The 10033-nt window shown below is 46.4% G+C and overlaps 1 protein-coding gene across 1 annotated transcript in view; it reads right to left on the bottom strand.

Moving 5' to 3' along the window:
• Nucleotides 1–10033, bottom strand: part of LOC109886807 (unconventional myosin-XV-like) — a 202711-nt gene that overhangs the window by 154125 nt on the left and 38553 nt on the right. Inside the window, exons 8-13 of the mRNA XM_031813775.1 lie at nt 6169–6232; nt 5875–5988; nt 5609–5767; nt 3002–3115; nt 725–783; nt 323–446 (exon numbers count right to left, since the gene is read on the bottom strand). Of these exons, the coding sequence (XP_031669635.1) occupies nt 323–446; nt 725–783; nt 3002–3115; nt 5609–5767; nt 5875–5988; nt 6169–6232 (634 nt within the window). The remainder of the gene's footprint in view (nt 1–322; nt 447–724; nt 784–3001; nt 3116–5608; nt 5768–5874; nt 5989–6168; nt 6233–10033) is intronic.

A 10033-nucleotide genomic window follows, 5' to 3' on the forward strand; every position in this document is an offset into this window, starting at 1 on the left:
ACAGACAGAGGGAGAGAGAGATAGATGGACAGACAGAGGGAGAGAGAGATGGAGGGACAGACAGAGGGAGAGAGAGGTGGAGGGACAGACAGAGGGAGAGAGAGATAGATGGACAGACAGAGGGAGAGAGAGATGGAGGGACAGACAGAGGGAGAGAGAGATGGAGGGACAGACAGAGGGAGAGAGAGATGGAGGGACAGACAGAGGGAGAGAGAGATGGAGGGACAGACAGAGGGAGAGAGAGATGGAGGGACAGACAGAGGGAGAGAGAGATGGAGGGACGGAGGGAGAGAGAGATGGAGGGAAGGATAAAGTGGAGTACCTCAAAGCCATATATATCCAGCACAGATATTGACAGAGCGTGATGTCGAGGATACACCTGTCCATTAATCCTCTCAGTCAGCCAGTGGAACAACAGAGAGTACAGGATCTTGGCAACAGCATCTCTGGAGCAGGAGGGAGGGAGGGAGGGAGACAGACAGACAGATTAACAAGTGGCATGTCTACAGCATGCTGAAGAGTGCATGCTGGGAGTTGTAGTGAAGTTAGAGTGTATTATCTGTGGTTCCTACCTGACGTCTACAGCACGCTGAAGAGTGCATGCTGGGAGTTGTAGTGAAGTTAGGGTGTATTATCTGTGGTTCCTACCTGGCGTCTACAGCACGCTGAAGAGTGCATGCTGGGAGTTGTAGTGAAGTTAGAGTGTATTATCTGTGGTTCCTACCTGGCGTCTACAGCACTCTCTACCGTCAGAGGGGTGTAGATCTTCTCCCTCATGGTCTCCTGGAGAGACATAATACAGAGAGGTCAGTTAGTTACCAACAGAATTGCTGGAACACAACTCATCACAACCAATCAAAGGAAAGTTATACTCTTCTTTAAATTTGCAGTGTCAAATGATTTCCTCTTGAGTCTTCCTCTCTCTCTCCTTAAAGGGTTTATCATGGAACCAATCTATATGACTTCCTCTCTCTCTCTCTCCTTAAAGGGTTTATCAGGGAACCAATCTATATGTCTTCCTCTCTCTCTCCTTAAAGGGTTTATCATGGTACCAATCTATATGTCTTCCTCTCTCTCTCCTTAAAGGGTTTATCAGGGAACCAATCTATATGTCTTCCTCTCTCTCTCCTTAAGGGTTTATCAGGGAACCAATCTATATGTCTTCCTCTCTCTCTCTCTCTCTCTCTCCTTAAAGGGTTTATCAGGGAACCAATCTATATGTCTTCCTCTCTCTCTCTCTCTCTCTCTCCTTAAAGGGTTTATCATGGAACCAATCTATATGTCTTCCTCTCTCTCTCTCTCCTTAAAGGGTTTATCATGGAACCAATCTAAATATGTCTTCCTCTCTCTCTCTCTCCTTAAAGGGTTTATCATGGAACCAATCTATATGTCTTCCTCTCTCTCTCCTTAAAGGGTTTATCATGGAACCAATCTATATGTCTTCCTCTCTCTCTCTCTCTCCTTAAAGGGTTTATCAGGGAACCAATCTATATGTCTTCCTCTCTCTCTCCTTAAAGGGTTTATCATGGTACCAATCTATATGTCTTCCTCTCTCTCTCCTTAAAGGGTTTATCAGGGAACCAATCTATATGTCTTCCTCTCTCTCTCCTTAAAGGGTTTATCAGGGAACCAATCTATATGTCTTCCTCTCTCTCTCTCTCTCTCTCCTTAAAGGGTTTATCAGGGAACCAATCTATATGTCTTCCTCTCTCTCTCTCTCTCTCCTTAAAGGGTTTATCATGGAACCAATCTATATGTCTTCCTCTCTCTCTCTCTCTCCTTAAAGGGTTTATCATGGAACCAATCTATATGTCTTCTTCTCTCTCTCTCTCCTTAAAGGGTTTATCATGGAACCAATCTATATGTCTTCCTCTCTCTCTCCTTAAAGGGTTTATCATGGAACCAATCTATATGTCTTCCTCTCTCTCTCCTTAAAGGGTTTATCAGGGAACCAATCTATATGTCTTCCTCTCGCTCTCCTTAAAGGGTTTATCAGGGAACCAATCTATATGTCTTCCTCTCTCTCTCCTTAAAGGGTTTATCATGGAACCAATCTATATGTCTTCCTCTCTCTCTCTCTCTCCTTAAAGGGTTTATCATGGTACCAATCTATATGTCTTCCTCTATCTCTCCTTAAAGGGTTTATCATGGAACCAATCTATATGTCTTTCCTCTCTCTCTCTCTCTCTCCTTAAAGGGTTTATCATGGTACCAATCTATATGTCTTCCTCTCTCTCTCCTTAAAGGGTTTATCATGGTACCAATCTATATGTCTTCCTCTCTCTCTCCTTAAAGGGTTTATCATGGTACCAATCTATATGTCTTCCTCTCTCTCTCCTTAAAGGGTTTATCAGGGAACCAATCTATATGTCTTCCTCTCTCTCTCTCTCTCCTTAAAGGGTTTATCATGGTACCAATCTATATGTCTTCCTCTCTCTCTCCTTAAAGGGTTTATCATGGTACCAATTCTATTTTACCTCTTCCTCTCTCTCTCCTTAAAGGGTTTATCATGGATAAACTCCATTAGACACAGTGTGTATATAACAGGTCATTATAACAGGTCATTGTACCAGACCCTCCAGACCCTCCATTAGACACAGTGTGTATATAACAGGTCATTATAACAGGTCATTATAACAGGTCATTGTACCAGTTACCTCCATTAGACAGTGTGTATATAACAGGTCATTATAACAGGTCATTGTACCAGTTACCTCCATTAGACACAGTGTGTATATAACAGGTCATTATAACAGGTCATTGTACCAGTTACCTCCATTAGACACAGTGTGTATATAATAGGTCATTGTAGAGATGAGTACTAGATACTAGAGGAGAGATGATAGAGTACTAGATGTTAGAGTACTAGAGTACTAGATACTGTATTCAGGGAGTAGAGATGATAGAGTACTAGATACTGTATTCAGGGAGGAGAGATGATAGAGTACTAGATACTGTATTCAGGGAGTAGAGAAGCTCAGTAGAAATACTGTGTCCTGACCGTGACTTTGTGTGTGATGGCCTTCTGGAGTCCCTCAGGGGAGATCTGGAGCAGCTCAGCTACGACTCTGATCTCCTGAGCACTGACCACAGACGCCACCTCCTGGCCATCCGCCTGCAGTACAACACATTAACATTTATTTATCAAAGGCAACTTCTGCTTTATCCCAACCCCTCTGAATGACACACAGGGGCAGCCCTCTGCTCCAACCATACAGTGGAATATTCTAGAGAGCTATTCCATATTATAGTGATACCACATTAACAGTGGGGACTATGACATTTAATGCATTTAGAAAGTATTCAGACCCCTTGACTTTTTCCACATTTTGTTATATTACAGCCTTATTGTAAAATGGATTAAATCGTTTATTTTTCTCATCAATCTACACACAATACCCCGTAATGCCGTCACAATGCCCCATAATGACATCACAATGCCCCATAATGACATCACAATGCCCCGTAATGACATCACAATACCCCGTAATGCCGTCACAATACCCCGTAATGACATCACAATGCCCCATAATGACATCACAATACCCCGTAATGCCGTCACAATGCCCCATAATGACATCACAATACCCCGTAATGCCATCACAATGCCCCATAATGACATCACAATACCCCGTAATGCCGTCACAATGCCCCATAATGACATCACAATACCCCGTAATGCCATCACAATACCCCATAATGACATCACAATGCCCCATAATGACATCACAATACCCCAATGCCCCATAAAAATATATTTTAGAATATGCCTGTAACATAGCAAAATGTGTAAAAAGTCAAGAGGTTTGAATAATTTCCGAAGGCACTGTGTATATACAGGTAGGAGAGGTTGGAGCAGAGGGATGCCACACTGGGTGTTCATGGAGAAGTTGTTGTGGGGGGTTAAGTGTCTGGCTCAATGGCATCTAGGATTTGATACCAGCAACCCTCTGGTTGCCAGCTCACTTCCAGCCAAATGTTTCACATCAGACCCATTGCTAGGCTACCTGCTGCCCATGGGTTAGGAGTTAGGGTTTAAAGGGATAGTCTGAGATTTTAGGTAAATAGAAAAAAAGGGCTTGATTGGCAAAATCTCAAACATCCCTTTAAGGTTCGGGTTAGACTACCATGCCTCATATCTTTGGAAGTAGACATTCCCCAGACTATCCCTTTAAGGTTCAGGTTAGACTACCATACCTCATATCTTTGGAAGTAGACATTCCCCAGACTATCCCTTTAAGGTTCGGGTTAGACTACCATACCTCATATCTCTGGAAGTAGACGTTCCCCAGACTATCCCTTTAAGGTTTGGGTTAGACAGCCATACCTCATATCTCTGGAAGTAGACATTCCCCAGACTATCCCTTTAAGGTTCGGGTTAGACTACCATACCTCATATCTTTGGAAGTAGACGTTCCCCAGACTATCCCTTTAAGGTTCGGGTTAGACTACCATACCTCATATCTTTGGAAGTAGACGTTCCCCAGACTATCCCTTTAAGGTTTGGGTTAGACAGCCATACCTCATATCTCTGGAAGTAGACATTCCCCAGACTATCCCTTTAAGGTTTGGGTTAGACTACCATACCTCATATCTTTGGAAGTAGACGTTCCCCAGACTATCCCTTTAAGGTTTGGGTTAGACTACCATACCTCATATCTTTGGAAGTAGACATTCCCCAGACTATCCCTTTAAGGTTTGGGTTAGACAGCCATACCTCATATCTTTGGAAGTAGACATTCCCCAGACTATCCCTTTAAGGTTCAGGTTAGACTACCATACCTCATATCTCTGGAAGTAGACATTCCCCAGACTATCCCTTTAAGGTTCAGGTTAGACAGCCGTATCTTTGGAAGTAGACGTTCCCCAGACTATCCCTTTAAGGTTTGGGTTAGACTACCATACCTCATATCTTTGGAAGTAGACGTTCCCCAGACTATCCCTTTAAGGTTCAGGTTAGACTACCATACCTCATATCTCTGGAAGTAGACATTCCCCAGACTATCCCTTTAAGGTTTGGGTTAGACAGCCATACCTCATATCTCTGGAAGTAGACATTCCCCAGACTATCCCTTTAAGGTTTGGGTTAGACTACCATACCTCATATCTCGGGAAGTAGACATTCCCCAGACTATCCCTTTAAGGTTTGGGTTAGACAGCCATACCTCATATCTTTGGAAGTAGACATTCCCCAGACTATCCCTTTAAGGTTTGGGTTAGACTACCATACCTCATATCTTTGGAAGTAGACGTTCCCCAGACTATCCCTTTAAGGTTTGGGTTAGACAGCCGTATCTTTGGAAGTAGACATTCCCCAGACTATCCCTTTAAGGTTTGGGTTAGACAGCCATACCTCATATCTCTGGAAGTAGACATTCCCCAGACTATCCCTTTAAGGTTTGGGTTAGACTACCATACCTCATATCTTTGGAAGTAGACGTTCCCCAGACTATCCCTTTAAGGTTCGGGGTTAGACAGCCGTATCTTTGGAAGTAGACGTTCCCCAGACTATCCCTTTAAGGTTCGGGGTTAGACAGCCATACCTCATATCTCTGGAAGTAGACATTCCCCAGACTATCCCTTTAAGGTTTGGGTTAGACTACCATACCTCATATCTTTGGAAGTAGACGTTCCCCAGGTGTAGAATAGAAGACAGGACTCTAAAGATGGACGCCTGGTCGTCAGGGGTGAAGTGAAGGATCTCCATAGCAGCCAGCAGACGGAGGAAGTCCTCCCTGTCACTCTTTCCTGCTATCCCACAATCCCCCTCCCTGGACACACACGACCATCTCCATCAGCTGTGTGTGTGTGTGTCTCTGTGTGTGTGTGTGTGTGCGTGTGTGTCTCTCTGTGTGTGTGTGTGTGTATGTCTACCTGGTTCAGGTAATAATATGTCTCAGCCTCCTGCAGGTAGAAGGCCTGCCTCTGCTGGGGGGGAAGACCTGACAGCATCTCATAGAAGATATGATAGTTCCTCTCATCTCTGGCCTGTAGAAACATCTCAGTCATTTAGCACCTATTCAGAGACACATGTGTCCATGTGACTGAGTGCGTGCGTGTGTGTGTTTGTGTGTGAATGTGACTGAGTGTGCGTGTGTGTCCATGTGACTGAGTGGTGTGTGGTGTGGTGTGTGTGTGTGTGTGTGTTGTGGTGTGTGTGTATCTCACCTGGAAGACTATACGGGACTTTTCCATCAGATACTGAGAGGTTATGGCACCGCTGATCACACCCCTAGACACACACACACCACACACACACACACGCACACACACACACACAAACCCCTAGAGTTAACACACACCCCTAGAGTTAACACCACACACACCCCCCTAGAGTTAACACAACACACCCCCTAGAGTTAACACCACACACACCCCCTAGAATTAACACACACACACACCCCTAGAGTTAACACACACCCCTAGAGTTAACACCCCCCCCCTAGAGTGAACACCCCCCCCCCCCCCCCCCAGAGTTAACAACACACCCCCCTAGGAGTTAACCCACACACACACACCCCTAGAGTTAACAAACAACACCCCTAGAGTTAACACACACACACCCCTAGAGTTAACACACACACACCCCTAGAGTTAACACACACACCCCTAGAGTTAACACCCCCCCCTAGAGTTAACACACACACACACCCCTAGAGTTAACACACACCCCCCTAGAGTTAACACACACCCCCCCTAGAGTTAACACCCCCCCCCTAGAGTTAACACACACACACCCCTAGAGTTAACACACTCCCCCCCTAGAGTTAACACACACACCCCTAGAGTTAACACACACACCCCTAGAGTTAACACACACCCCCCCCCCTACAGTTAACACACACACACACCCCTAGAGTTAACACACACACCACCCCTAGAGTTAACAAACACACACCCCTAGAGTTAACAAAACACACACCCCTAGAGTTACACACACCCCCCCTAGAGTTAACACACACACACACCCCTAGAGTTAACACAAACACCCCTAGAGTTAACACCCCCCCTACAGTTAACACACACACACACCCCCTAGATTACACCACACACACACCCCTAGAGGTAACAAACACACAACACTAGAGTTAACAAACAAACACCCCTAGAGTTAAAAAAACACACCCCCTAGAGTTAAACACACACACCCCTAGAGTAACACACACACCCCTAGAGTTAACACACACCCCTAGAGTTAACACACACACCCCTAGATTAACATACACACACACCCCTAGAGTTAACACACACCCCCCTAAGTTAACACACACACAACACCCTAGAGTTAACACACAACACCACCCCTAGAGTTAACACACACACCCCTAGAGTTAACACACACACCCCCCCTAGAGTTAACACACACCCCTAGAGTTAACACAACACCACTAGAGTTAACACACACCCCTAGAGTTAACACACATCCCCCTAGAGTTAACACACACACCCCCCCTAGAGTTAACACACACCCCTAGAGTTAACACACACACCCCTAGAGTTAACACACACCCCCCCCTAGAGTTAACACACATACCCCTAGAGTTAACCACAACACACCCCCCCTAGAGTTAACACACACACACACACCCCTAGAGTTAACACACACACACCCCCTAGAGTTAACACACACACCCCCCCCTAGAGTTAACAGACACCCCCCCCCCTAGAGTTAACACACACCCCTAGAGTTAACACCCCCCCCCCTAGAGTTAACACACCCCCCCCTAGAGTTAACACACCCACCCTAGAGTTAACACATACCCCCCCCCTAGAGTTAACACACACACACCCCTAGAGTTAACACACACCCCCCCTAGAGTTAACAACCCCCCCCTAGAGTTAACACACACACCCCTAGAGTTAACACCCCCCCCCCTAGAGTTAACACCCACCCCTAGAGTTAACCACACACAGCCCCTAGAGTTAACACACACCCCCCCCTAGAGTTAACACACACACCCCCCCTAGAGTTAACACACACACCCTAGAGTTAACACACACACCCCTAGAGTTAACACACACCCCCTAGAGTTAACACACATCCCCCTAGAGTTAACACACACACCCCCCTAGAGTTAACACACACACACCCCTAGAGTTAACACACACACACACCCCTAGAGTTAACACACCCCCCCCCTAGAGTTACACATACACACCCCCGAGTTAACACACACCCCCTAGAGTTAACACACACACACACACACACCCTAGAGTTAACAAACACACACCCCTAGAGTTAACACACCCCCCCTAGAGTTAACACACACACACACCCCTAGAGTTAACACACACACCCCTAGAGTTAACACCCCCCCCTAGAGTTAACACACACACCCCCCTAGAGTTAACACACACACCCCCCTAGAGTTAACACACACACACACACCCCTAGAGTTAACAAACACACACCCCTAGAGTTAACACACACACACGGCTAGAGTTAACACACACACCCCTAGAGTTAACACACACACCCCTAGAGTTAACACACACCCCTAGAGTTAACACACACCACACCCCTAGAGTTAACACCCCCCCCTAGAGTTAACACACACACCCCCTAGAGTTAACACACACCCCTAGAGTTAACACACACACCCCTAGAGTTAACACACACACCCCTAGAGTTAACACCCCCCCCCTAGAGTTAACACACCCACACCTCTAGAGTTAACACACACACACACCCCTAGAGTTAACACACACACACCCCTAGAGATAACACACACACACCCCTAGAGTTAACATACACACACACCCCTAGAGTTAACACACACACACACCCCTAGAGTTAACACACACACCCCTAGAGTTAACACCACCCCCCCCTACAGTTAACAACACACACACCCCTAGAGTTAACACACACACACCCCCCTAGAGTTAACAACACACACCCCTAGAGTTAACAAACACACCCCTAGAGTTAACCCCCCCCCCCTAGAGTTAACACACACACACCCACCCCTAGAGTTAACACAAAAACCCCTAGAGTTAACACCCCCCCCCTACAGTTAACACACACCACCCCTAGAGTTAACACACACACACACCCCTAGAGTTAACAAACACACACCACTAGAGTTAACAAACACACACACCTAGAGTTAAAAAAAACCCCCCCCTAGAGTTAACACACACCCCTAGAGTTAACACACACACCCCTAGAGTTAACACACACCCCTAGAGTTAACACACCCCCCCTAGAGTTAACATACACACACACCCCTAGAGTTAACACACACACACACCCCTAGAGTTAACACACACACACACCCTAGAGTTAACACACACCCCACACCCCTAGAGTTAACACACACACACCCCTAGAGTTAACACACACACCCCCCCTAGAGTTAACCACACACCCCTAGAGTTAACACACACCCCTAGAGTTAACACACACCCCTAGAGTTAACACACATCCCCCTAGAGTTAACACACACACCCCCCTAGAGTTAACACACACACCCTAGAGTTAACACACACACCCCTAGAGTTAACAACACACCCCCCCTAGAGTTAACACACACACACCCCTAGAGTTAACACACACCCCTAGAGTTAACACACACCCCCCCTAGAGTTAACACACACCCCCCCTAGAGTTAACACACACACCCCTAGAGTTAACACACACACACCCCCCCTAGAGTTAACACACACACACACACCCCTAGAGTTTAACACACACACACCCCCTAGAGTTAACACACACACCCCCTAGAGTTAACACCCCCCCCCCCCCCCCTAGAGTTAACACCAAGCCTAGAGCTAACACCCCCCCCCCTAGTTAACACACACACCCCTAGAGTTAACACACACACCCCTAGAGTTACACATAACACACCCCCCCCCCCCCCTAGAGTTAACACACACACACCCCTAGAGTTAACACATACCCCCCCTAGAGTTAACACCCCCCCTAGAGTTAACACACACACCCCTAGAGATAACACACCCCCCCCCTAGAGTTAACAGACACCCCTAGAGTTAACACACACCCCCCTAGAGTTACACACACACACCC

The sequence above is a fragment of the Oncorhynchus kisutch genome, unplaced genomic scaffold, assembly GCF_002021735.2.
Source record: "Oncorhynchus kisutch isolate 150728-3 unplaced genomic scaffold, Okis_V2 Okis06b-Okis10b_hom, whole genome shotgun sequence".
Classification (NCBI taxonomy): Eukaryota; Metazoa; Chordata; class Actinopteri; order Salmoniformes; family Salmonidae; genus Oncorhynchus; species Oncorhynchus kisutch.